This window comes from Taudactylus pleione, unplaced genomic scaffold (assembly GCF_031769625.1).
Source record: "Taudactylus pleione unplaced genomic scaffold, aTauple2 ptg000261l, whole genome shotgun sequence".
Taxonomy (NCBI): domain Eukaryota; kingdom Metazoa; phylum Chordata; class Amphibia; order Anura; family Myobatrachidae; genus Taudactylus; species Taudactylus pleione.
Genome location: NW_028284663.1, coordinates 1,852,241 through 1,865,000, shown reverse-complemented (window position 1 = coordinate 1,865,000; position 12,760 = coordinate 1,852,241). Strand labels below are relative to the sequence as shown.

Here is a 12,760-nt window from a genome sequence, read left to right as displayed (position 1 = left end):
TACATAATCAGGCACGTGGGCGCAGTGTCGGCCATCTTATCTGCATGTTACAGGCTGACATAGGGGCTTATAAATGTAATCTGCGCCCCAGACATGACGCTACCACTGTCCGCTGCCTCCTCTGCAATCAACGGCGCCCTGCAGAGCACGAAGACAGCATAGCGAAACGTCATGCTAAACCAAGGCCCGAAACGCAGCGCAGGACCTGGGCGCATGGCAACGGACGTGGTCAATCAGCCAAACAGAAGCCGGCACCCTGCCATAAAGAGATAAATCACCCTCTCACATCAGCGCAAACATCGGCTTCCTCCCCGGCCTCACCTGTTTGGCCAGGATCCGGGCAGTGAGTCTTACGGTCTCCGAGGGGTTCCAGTTCTGTCCATAAGAGCACATTGCGGAGCATTCCAGCTTGTGCATGGGCCAGTCTCCTTTCTACGTGGTCAGAAAAACACGGCACAGCAATTAAAACAAGGATACAGTTGTCTTCTCTGCAGGCAAAGGTCAGGTGAAATGTGTTTCCTTTGAAAATAAGGTCTGACACAAAAGGATGAGATCCCAGAAACACTCAGCGAGTGAGAACGTTCACCCAAGATCCCAATCCAACTGCTGAGCGGCTGCAAGTTCATTACCAAAATAAAAACACAAACCCTCAGGGGTATCGTTCCCTTTCCCTTAGATGTAATAGGCGGATTAGGATACAGAGAAGGAGTCTGCATTGTCGAATGCGTTCTACAATATAACTAAAGTATATAAAAGTGAAATGTGGCTGACTGATACTATATGTGACTACAACAGGATGCAACTACAGACCAGCAACTACAGACCAGCAACTACAGACCAGCAACTACAGACCAGCAACTACAGACCAGTGAGCCTTACATCAGTAGTGGGAAAAATTATGGAAACACTAGTAAAAGAAAAAGTGGTGGAATATCTCAAATCCAACAATTTACAGGATCCCAAACAGCATGGATTTACTCAGGGGAGATCATGTCAATCAAATCTTATTGACTTTTCTGACTGGGTGACCAAAGTAATAGATCAAGGGGGGCCGTAGATGTAGCTTATCTAGACTTTAGTAAGGCTTTTGACACGGTCCCACATCGCAGAATGATAAAAACTGCAAAGCTTGGGACTGGATTCTATGACTGTTGAATGGATAAGATTTTGGTTGCAGGATAGGAAACTGAGAGTTGTAGTAAATGTAGTGTATTCACAGGAGGGAAAGGTAACCAGGGGAGTACCCCAGGGATCTGTACTTGGGCCAGTGCTTTTTAATATCTATGTTGGTGATATTGCAAATAATATTAAAGGGAAAGTATGCCTTTTTGCAGATGACACAAAGGTATGCAACAGGGTAGACGTACCAGGAGGGATAAAACAAATGACTGAGGATCTGGGTAGACTAGAGGAATGGTCAAGAACGTGGCAACTACAGTTTAATGCCAAAAAATGCAAAATCATGCACTTGGGTCTCAATAACCTAAAAGCTAAATATAGTATCAAGGGCACTATAATAGAAAATACAGAGGAGGAAAGGGATTTAGGAGTCACCATTTCAGAAAACATAGGCAAGCAAACAGTGTAACAAAGCAATGAGGAAGGCAAGTCAGATGCTTGGTGCATAGGGAGAGGAATCAGTAGCAGAAAGACAGAAGTGATAATACCACTGTATAGGTCATTGGTACGTCCTCATCTAGATACTGTGCTCAGTTCTGAAGGCCATATCTCCAGAAGGATATTAATACATTAGAGACGGTACAAAGATGGGCAACTAATATGGTGCAAGGTCTACACCACAAAACGTACCAGGAAAGACTAAAAGATCTTAATATGTATAGTTTGGAGCAGAGAAGGGAAAGGGGGGACATGATAGAAACGTTCAAATACATGAAGGGTTATAACAAGGTACAGGAGGAAGACGTTCTTCAAAGGAAGAGATGTACAAGAACACGAGGACATGCACTGACACTGGGGGAGGGAGGCTCAGAGGAAGAGATGTACAAGAACACGAGGACATGCGCTGACACTGGGGGGAGACATTCTTCATAGGAAGAGAAGTACAAGAACACGAGGACATGTACTGACACTGGGGGAGGGAGGCTCAGAGGAAGAGATGTACAAGAACACGAGGACATGCACTGACACTGGGGGAGGGAGGCTCAGAGGAAGAGATGGACAAGAACACGAGGACATGCACTGACACTGGGGGAGGGAGGCTCAGAGAAAGAGATGTACAAGAACACGAGGACATGCACTGACACTGGGGGAGGGAGGCTCAGAGGAAGAGATGTACAAGAACACGAGGACATGCGCTGACACTGGGGGGAGACATTCTTCATAGGAAGAGAAGTACAAGAACACGAGGACATGTACTGACACTGGGGGAGGGAGGCTCAGAGGAAGAGATGTACAAGAACACGAGGACATGTACTGACACTGGGGGAGGGAGGCTCAGAGGAAGAGATGTACAAGGACACGAGGACATGCACTGACACTGGGGGAGGGAGGCTCAGAGGAAGAGATGTACAAGAACACGAGGACATGCACTGAGACTGGAAGGATGGAGGCTCAGGGGAAGAGATGTACAAGAACACGAGGACATGCACTGAGACTGGAAGGATGGAGGCTCAGGGGAAGAGATGTACAAGGACACGAGGACATGCGCTGACACTGGGGGGAGGGAGGCTCAGAGGAAGAGATGTACGAGAACACGAGGACATGTACTGACACTGGGGGGAGGGAGGCTCAGAGGAAGAGATGTACAAGAACACGAGAACATGCACTGAGACTGGGGGGAGGGAGGCTCAGAGGAAGAGATGTACGAGGACATGCACTGAGACTGGAGGGAGGGAGGCTCAGAGGAAGAGATGTACAAGAACACGAGGACATGTACTGACACTGGGGGGAGGGAGGCTCAGAGGAAGAAATGTACAAGAACACGAGGACATGCACTGAGACTGGGGGGAGGGAGGCTCAGAGGAAGAGATGTACGAGGACTGAGACTGGGGGGAGGGAGGCTCAGAGGAAGAGATGTACAAGAACACGATGACATGCACTGAGACTGGGGGGAGGGAGGCTCAGAGGAAGAGATGTACAAGAACATGAGGACATGTTCTGACACTGGGGGGAGGGAGGCTCAGAGGAAATTTGAGGAATAATGACGTCACAGAAAGGGTAGTGGATAAGTGGAATAGCCCCCATCAGAGGTGGTTGAAGCTAAAACAGTGGAACAATTTAAACACGCTTGGGATAGGCATAAGGATATCCTTGAGAGATGTAAGGAGTAAATAAGGTTGAAGTTGTCTAAAGGATGCATGAAAAGGGGCAGACTAGATGGGCCAAGTGGTTCTTATTTGCCCGTGTACCGCAGGAGGGGTGTCCCTACCTGGTAACGCGTATATACAGGTACGGAACGTATGATCTAGAACGTTTAGGATTTAGCATGTCCAGAGCATTATCCTATGAGGAGATCCCTATGTGATATCAATTATTTAGCCATTTCCCTCTCTTATCCATATGGCAAGAGATGGTATCCTGTCGACATTGAGAATGCCAACAGGTTCTGAATGCCGACAGTCAAAATGTCAACATGATCATTAGGTCAAAATAATTATGTAGACATGCAGTTAGGTCAACATGGTCAAAACGTTGACACAGAATCACAACTTTTGCTTTTTTTTTGTTCATTTATAGGGTCAGGCTAAAATAATAAAAAACAAAACAAAAAAAAAACCACATGACGTTGACATGTTAATTGTCGACAATTTAACCGTGTCGACCTAAACACGTCTACTGACGTTGATTGTCGACCTTCTGACGAAATCACAGCCTTGACCTGAATGTTACAAAAAAAAAAAAAACCTCATGTGAAAAAAATGCTAAATAAATGAATAAAAAATCACTTAATTCACCTTTATCTCTGTCTTCTTGCACAAAGAATGTCTTTTACCTCTTCTATTTAGGGGCATATTCAATCTGGAGCGAAAAGTCAGTTGCCGGACTTTGCCATCATCGGATATTTTCCAGTCGAAAAGTTATTGCACTCGTCCTCGCTTATCCCCGTATTTAATTCCAAAACAGCGAAAACGGGAGCCAGTGATAACGAAATAAGTGAAAAGTGCTGTAATTTTTGGGGAAATCAGCATGACACCCCCCTAAAGATGCTCTGACATGGGGGTTCACTATGTGTACCCCCCAAATAGCCCTGCTAAAGGTATTTGGGCTTTTTAAATGGTCTCAGTAGGTGCAGTTTAGTGTCTTTGGTAAAGTGGTGAAGAATTTTTTGGGAAAAATTTGGGGTACATGAAAATGGATACTAGCATATTTTAAAGTGGTTAATGTGAATTTTTAAAAACACCTGGGGCATACTTGGGGACCCCCCCTGAGTCTATTCCGCTAGTTTAGAAGTTTGTTCCCCAACTTTTTTGTTTTCACCCCCAAAATGAAAAGTACCTTTTTTGGGGTGTCCTGTCGTACTTTTAAAAATGTTTTTGACACAGAATACCTTTGGGGGCCTGTCCAAGGGGTTCAGGGTGGTTTTGGGAAGTCTGCACCTCAAAATCCCAATTCTGCATTTGTTCTCGCCACCTATTCATAGGTGATACTTTTTTGCTGGTCCCCAATAGAAAGATTTTTCGCACCGGCGAAAAGTTGGACAAATTGAATACGGGGATAAGTGAAATCGGCGAAAATTACGGCTTTTCGCAGCCTAATTGAATATGGCCCTTAGCCTTATTTTTTTAACATTTTATTCTACAAGTTTAGAACTTTGGAGAAAGTTTTTGTCAGTATAAAAAAAAAAAAAAAAGAATCCAAATTTATGGCTGAATGAGATTCCCCCGTAGGCATTGCTAATTAGAACGTATCCTCGGGCTGGATCACGCAGAGTTGAAGAAAAAGTGACCAGCATCTGAAATTTCATATATAATTAAATAGCTTTGCTTTTATTCTAAACGTAAAAAAAATTATATATAGTATATCATATATTACCAGTATATTATATTGGTAATATTTCAATTTGTGCTACTTATATGGTGCGTTAAAATGGCACTTGTGTCACCCCAGGGTATAAAGCATTCCAAAGAGCAAGGCTTATATTATGGGGTACTGTAATCAGTAGCAACAAGACATGCCCCCTCCCCCCACACACACATCTAGGATAGCAGCCCACACTCCCATATCCCTCCTGTGCCCCCTGCGAAGTGGATGGGGTGCGATGATGCATTTCGTGGTGAATATTTACGTATCTTAGAATAGTGAGTTAGGATGAGGGCTGATAGACCAGTATGGAGAAGGGAAGCCTTCGGGCTCATTGGAAGGTGTGGAGGGCAGCAGACAGTCAGAGTAGAGAGGGGCAGCACGGGAGAAATCCTGGATGTGGGCGACCAGGGCTGTGGTGAGGCGGTGATCAGTGGAGGAGCAGAGAGGACAGGAGGGAGCCTGGACAGAAATGAGGGTGGAGATGGAGGAGGGAGTGGAGCCACCGAGGGCTTTATAATTAGGGGTGAGGAGTTTATCCTGTACTCTGTGGTGTATGGGGAGCCAATTTGTAGAGGGAGGAGGCTGACACAGAGAGGTGGGAGAGCTTAATGAGACCGATTGCAGCGAGAAGAGGAGGCTGCTCTAGAAAGGTTCTGATTCTAGAGATATTGAGAAAGTGGAAGCAACAAGATTGTGAGGTAGACTGAAGAGAGAAAGACAGAGAAATGAGAGGGGACTGTAAGGGGGTGGGGGAAGAGTTACAATGAGTTCAGTTTTAGACGCACGGAGCTGAGAAAGCAAAGGGACATCTAGGAGGAGATGGTAGAGAGACAGACATGAGTGAGAATGGAGGGACAGATATCTGGGGAGGAGAAGAAAGTTTGGGTGTCATCGGCGTGTACGTGGTATTGGAGGAAGATGGAACCAATGTGATCTCCTTGAGGGTAGGTGCGGAGGGAGAAGGGGTGAAGAACATACTCTGGGACACAGACAGCAAGAGAGGTGAAGTCAGATGAAGGGCCAGCAGAAGCAGTTAGAGACCTAGGAAGTCAATCAAGAAAGGTCACAGTCACAGAGACTGAAAGACTGGAAGGTGTGAATGAGGAGAGTAGGATCCACAGTATCAAAGGCCACAGATAGGTCCAGGAGGATGAGCAGAGAGAAAGGACCCTTAGATTCGGCAGTAAGTAGATCATTCGTTACCTTGGTTGGAGCAGTTTCTGTGGATGGAGGGAACGGAAACCAGATTCAAGTGGATCAACAAGGGAGTGGGGGAAGAAGAAAGGTTTGAGGCGGTAAAGGATTTTGGAGACACAATCAAGCAGAAGGATCGGGCAGAAGTTGGAGAGAGAACATGGACCAAGTGAGAGTTTTTGATGATGCATGCTTGGAGGATGGGATGGTACATGCTTGGAGGATGGGATGGTACAGAATGCATGGGACAGGTTGAAGAGGACAAGGTGGGAGCCGGTGCTGGGAGAGAGGGAGTGGAGGAGGTGAGAGGGAATTTGGTCAAGAGGGCATGTGTGGGGAAAGGATAAGAGAAGGCCTCCATCTTCATCCCTAGTGGCAAGGGAGGAGGAGGACAGACAGCTGAAGATGGGTGAGGGTGGGGCAGGAGGAGGCTGATGGGAAGTGGTGTATAACATCAATTCTGGATATGAAATGTTTGGCAAAGTCAAAGGCACAGAGGGAGGAGGGTGGTAGAGGAGAGTGTTGGAGGTAGCGAAGAGGATGGCAGGAACAGGAAGTCTGGAAGGAAATGAGAGACACAAAGTAAGATTGCTTTGAGAGAGATAGGGCAGACCAGAGTTGGAGGATAGGATGAATTTGAAACGGAAGAAAATAGTGTAAGAGCCCAACTTCCATGCAATGCAAAAGCATTTTTACAGGGAGTGTGTGCTCATTAAGTGAGAAAGTTGTGGCAAGCACCAAGGTAGACTACAGGTAACAGCTGGGGCAGTGCAATCAAAGACAGATGTAAGGGTGGACTTGTAGATGGATAGAGCTTGATCATTGTGCGAGTAAGATGTACATCCAGTGAGAAGGAGAACAGGGCTGGGTCTAGGGTATTAAGGTTGCATTTGGTGAGAGAGAGGTGGTGACTGGGGAAAAGAAAGGACAATGGAGAGGAGATAGTGGTGGGCTGAGAGAGGGAAGAGGGGGACTTGGTGAAGCCAGAGATATCACAGCAGTGGGAAAAGACTAGATCAAGAAGGAGACTGGTGGAGTGGGAGAGGAAAGGGGTCCATTATGTGAAACTTAAAGAAGAAGATGTCACTAGCCTATGAGATGATGGAAGTAAGGTCAGCAAAATGAAAGTGGGGGTTCCAGGAGGAAAAGTCACCTAGGAAGAGAGAAGTGAATCCAAGGGGGAAGATAAGGGACTGCCAACAGTAGGTGCACAGGGTGGAAGAAGCCGATAGGATGAGCCTCAAAGGAGGAGAGAAATGGTACAGGGGAAAGGATCAAAAAGCAGCAGCAGGAGAGATAAGGACCCCACTCCACCATCTTGCCAGTCATCTGGCCACAGATCTGGGAACTTGAGAAACCCCACACAGAGCAGCGGAGATGTGATGTGGGAATGGGGTGAGCCAGGTCCAGAGAACAAGGTTGTTGAGGGTGTGGGAGATCAAGTGGCCATGGATGGTGCTTTGAGGTGGCAGGTAAGGGTTCAGATGACAATTCTATGAATTGGGTAGAGGACTACAATGTGAGGGGGAATGGTATGGACTATAGGAGGGAGGAATTTATGTAAGTGTGGAGAAGGGTGGATGAGCTGGGCGAGGGTGGAGAAGCGAGTGGTAAGTGTGATCACAAGAATAATCACAGCAGCATAAACTCACAGTAGATACATAAGAAAATGTGAATCTGCCAAAATAGCTAATAACCATTAACAGTACAGATCTGTGCACAACATTTATTATACCCCCTTCACACAGAGAAGCAAAATACCGGGATGACCCTTTCACAAAGAAGAAATACCCGTGTTAATCAGAATATTACTGGGTCGAAACGCTTGACCCAGTAATTTGCTTTTGTGTCTGAAAGGGGGGGGGGGGGGGGGGCGGAAATCAGGCAAATTGCCGGGTAAAAGCCAGGTTTTACTGGCGTTTCTGTCTGAAAGGGGTATTATTGTGCTTCAGAACCCATGATCTTTAGTCCTATTTCATTTAGCAGTACCTGTGTTTGCGCTATCATTTATCTGCACCCTCCGCCCCTACCATTCCTCTCCCTGGCTCACTACTTCTGCTCACCACTTACCTTCCTGCCCCTACCTTTTCTCTCCCTGGCTCACTACTTCTGCTCACCACTTACCTTCCCAGCCCCTACCTTTCCTCTCCCTGGCTCACTACTTCTGCTCAACACTGACCCTCCCGCCCCAACCTTTCCTCTCCCTGGCTCACTACTTGTGCTCTCCACTTACCCTCCCGCCCCAACCTTTCCTCTCCCTGGTTCACTACTTCTGCTCACCACTTACCCTCCCGCCCCAACCTTTCCTCTCCCTGGCTCACTACTTGTGCTCTCCACTTACCCTCCCGCACCTACCTTTCCTCTCCCTGGCTCACTACTTCTGCTCTCCACTTACCCTCCCGCACCTACCTTTCCTCTCCCTGGCTCACTACTTCTGCTCTCCACTTACCCTCCCGCACCTACCTTTCCTCTCCCTGGCTCACTACTTCTGCTCTCCACTTACCTTCCAGCCCCTACCTTTCCTCTTCCTGGCTCACTACTTCTGCTCACCAATTACCTTCCCAGCCCCTACCTTTCCTCTCCCTGGTTCACTACTTCTGCTCACCAATTACCTTCCCAGCCCCTACCTTTCCTCTCCCTGGCTCACTACTTCTACTCAACACTTACCTTCCCAGCCCCTACCTTTCCTCTCCCTGGCTCACTACTTCTGCTCTCCACTTACCTTCCCGCCCGTACCTTTCCTCTCCCTGGCTCACTACTTCTGCTCACCACTTACCCTCCCGCCCCAACCTTTCCTCTCCCTGGCTCACTACTTGTGCTCTCCACTTACCCTCCCGCACCTACCTTTCCTCTCCCTGGCTCACTACTTGTGCTCTCCACTTACCCTCCCGCACCTACCTTTCCTCTCCCTGGCTCACTACTTGTGCTCTCCACTTACCCTCCCGCACCTACCTTTCCTCTCCCTGGCTCACTACTTCTGCTCTCCACTTACCCTCCCGCACCTACCTTTCCTCTCCCTGGCTCACTACTTCTGCTCTCCACTTACCTTCCCGCCCCTACCTTTCCTCTCCCTGGCTCACTACTTCTGATCACCAATTACCTTCCCAGCCCCTACCTTTCCTCTCCCTGGTTCACTACTTCTGCTCACCAATTACCTTCCCAGCCCCTACCTTTCCTCTCCCTGGCTCACTACTTCTGCTCAACACTTACCTTCCCAGCCCCTACCTTTCCTCTCCCTGGCTCACTACTTCTGCTCTCCACTTACCTTCCCAGCTCCTACCTTTCCTCTCCCTGGCTCACTACTTCTGCTCACCACTTACCTTCCCAGCCTTACTTCCCTTCTCGTAAAGAAAAAAAAAAAAAAAAACAGAGCCTGATTCAGCAAGGATTGCTGATGCGATTGTGTACGCAGTTCTGCTGAGAGTATGCCAATATGTGCAATCGCAAAGCACTCGCACGGATAAAATGCAGACGCCCGCTTACCCTCTCGCACATCCATAATTGCAATCCAGCAAAAACATTGGTAACATATAAGTACATCGGAGCCACATTTACAGCAGGTCAGACCTCACTTATAAATTGCTAACTTTCCTGTACGCAGTGAGAGCTCTGTCTGCGTATGCCATCGTAGTGGCTACTTTATCCACGTCCCCGTAACGGCGTTCAAATGCACTGGCACGTCTGCGTTTCTCCAACCACCCCGAAACGCTCACCTCCTGTCAATCACTCTGCGATTGCTCTGCGTGGTCTCCGTGAACGCAGTGCGATTACAGTTAGGCATTCACGCACTGTGAAGCATATGTATGCGCAGTATGCAGCAATCGGCCGTCTGCGTACACGATCGCATCAGCGAGTCATGCTGAATCAAGCCCTAGGTGCACTAATAATTGGGTGAAGGTCACTTTCATTTAAAAGCAGCTGACTCAGAGGAAACGAATATTTATTTCTGCCATCTTTTGTAGGAATTTCTGTAGAGTCTGCGCTATAAAACGGTCCTCAGGACCCCACACAGTGCATGTTTTCCAGGTCTCCTGACAGAATCACAAGTGAAATCATTAGCTCCACCTGTGAATCTGTGTCAGCCAGTAATGAATACACCTGTGCACCTGCTGGGTGACCTGGAAAACGTGACCTGTGAGGGGTCCTGAGGACGAAGGGCCTGATTCAGAGCTGCTCGTAAGCGGCCGCTCGTTCGCTCTGAGCGATGTTCGCACAACTGCGCATGCGTATGGGTCGTAATGCGCATGTGCAAACCAGTCATTGCGGTGGGAAATCGTGCGCTCACAAAACAGCGAGGGGCTGCTAATTTGAGTGACAGAATGTACCGTATGTGGGTGGTAACAGGGGAAGGTGCTTGAAAACGGGGAGTGGAGATCCGAACGCAGGCGTGCCAAACAGTAATAAGGGCGTTTAATGGGAGTGCATAATTAGTAAAGGAGCATCATCGACCACGTCACTTGGTTGTCTTTTAGCCTGAACTGCTCGCAGTGATAGCGGTAAGAAAATCCTACCACAAGCACTGCGAGCAGTTCAGACGCCTTTCCATGTACCCGATTAATCTAATAAATACCGGAGATGACGTGTGATGCGAACGGCCAGGGGGCGTCTTTACAAAATAGCGAGGGCATTTTCGTTTGCTCACTCAGACATAGAAGCGTCAACAAAACGCAAAGAGCGAGCGATCAATTTAAATAGCCGGCCCCTTTTTTGGAACGACCGTCCGCAAATAGCGTCCAGCTCTGAATCAGGCCCTCTGTTCTCCAGCCTCCTCACCCTGGAGTTCTGCCCCCTGCTCATCACACTGTGACTCTGTTCTCCAGCCTCCTCCCCTGGTCTCCCCTCACTAGCTTCCTCCCCTCTCTGCTCCCATTAATTTACACTTGTCTCCCGCTACGCCACCTAACATCACACTCATCCGCCCATCTCTCCCTGTGTCTGGTAACCTCTACCAGCTTAGACTGCTATATCTGCCCTACTCACTCGCACCTCTCCAAACATGATCCACTCTTATACACCATTTACATGTCCACCCGTCCCACTATAATGCACTCTCTGGAACAGCAGGTTTGTGTAATAATTGGTCTCCACATCCTCATCCCAAACACATCCTCTCTGAGTACGGCCTCTCCTTGTCTGACATATCTCCTGCCATGTTCTCCTCTGGTGGTCTTTCTTTCTCCCACGCACTTAGACCTGGTGGCTGTAAGGCAGAGGGGTGGGTATCCTTCTCCAGTCCCTGGATCATAATCCCCAAGCTCTCTCTCTCCTTTAATATCCAGTCCATTGGTCTCTTCTACCCTACTCATCTTTATTACCAGTCATCTACCGTCCCCAAGATCCTCTCTCCGAATCCCCCCACACCTGCTGCTGCCTCCAGACTCCCCTCTCGCTCAGCGTCTTCAGCCTCACAGAGGACCGACCTTGATCTGGTCTTTCCCCCCCATTACTGATATCTCTGACTTCACACTTTCTGTCCTTCATTGAATGGGTCCCCCCTCCCCAAGTCTACTATCCCGAGGTGTCATGCATTAGCACCCGTTTATTTTACTATGCATGTAATAAAGGTGTACCTCTCACATACAGTATGTACAGTGCTTACCTCAATTTCTGCCACTCTATAAATACTGTATAACAACATCTGGAGAGAACAAGTTGTCGATTTAAAGGGCTGAATGGCTGCGTATACAAGGAAACACGAGGTCTTACCTGACAGTCCACGTTGCAGTAGAAGGCCTGTTTGCATTTGCCACATTTCGAGAGACCTTCTTTCCTTAAGAGAAGAAAATATGGATAACGAACGATGAGATAGAGGAAAGGAAGAAGGAATGAAAATATAGACATCGGGCCTGGTAAGTTGCAGGGGGGCAGATGTAACATGTGCACAGAGTAATGGCCCCCATACACGGTGCGATATAGCAGCCGACCCGACGGATTGGTACCACATCGTCGCTATATTGTACAGTGTGTGGGCATGATATCGGCCTGTGCGTGCTCCCGTGGGGTAGCACATTGCACCTCCAGATCTTACTGCAGGTTCACTTGATCTGGGGATGCGATGTACGATCCCATACAGCGCTATGCGGGTGGGGGAGGGGGGTGCCGACAGTGGATCGCTCGGTGTGTGTGGACCGCCCGATGTCAGCCATCAGATCGGCCGTCGCGTATCGGCCATGGGCGGCATTTGGAGTCAGCCAGCAGGGGGGTGGGGTGTTTGGTTGAGCGAGGACATAACCCTGTTACAGCAGGTAAGCAGCAGCCTATCGTGCACCCTGCCCCATCCGGCAGCTCACTTACTGTTTGGCAAGCACCGTGCAGGAGAGGGGGAGGCTGTGATACTTGCCTGCTGTGCAGGGTGGGCCAGGGAGTGACTAGCTTCCTCCTTCCAGCGGAGTGGGTATTAGAAGTGAGCTGCACTGTGACGCCCAATAAGCCACGTTGTGCTGTCGTTTCCATATGAAAAGTCTTTCAGCTGTGGCAAGCGCTGGGCGGCAGGGAAATTGTGCCGGACAGATGCCCCCCCCTCCCCAAGAAATACAGTGTGAGGAGCTCAAATCGAACACTAAAAGTTGTCCACAATTTGTGG

At 48.4% G+C, this 12,760-nt stretch overlaps 1 protein-coding gene across 1 annotated transcript in view; it reads right to left on the bottom strand.

Annotated features, from left to right (window-relative positions):
- The window catches only part of SMYD2 (SET and MYND domain containing 2), a 48,937-nt gene that overhangs the window by 25,156 nt on the left and 11,021 nt on the right, over positions 1–12,760 (bottom strand). Inside the window, exons 2-3 of the mRNA XM_088481048.1 lie at positions 11,884–11,947; positions 322–432 (exon numbers count right to left, since the gene is read on the bottom strand). Of these exons, the coding sequence (XP_088337174.1) occupies positions 322–432; positions 11,884–11,947 (175 nt within the window). The remainder of the gene's footprint in view (positions 1–321; positions 433–11,883; positions 11,948–12,760) is intronic.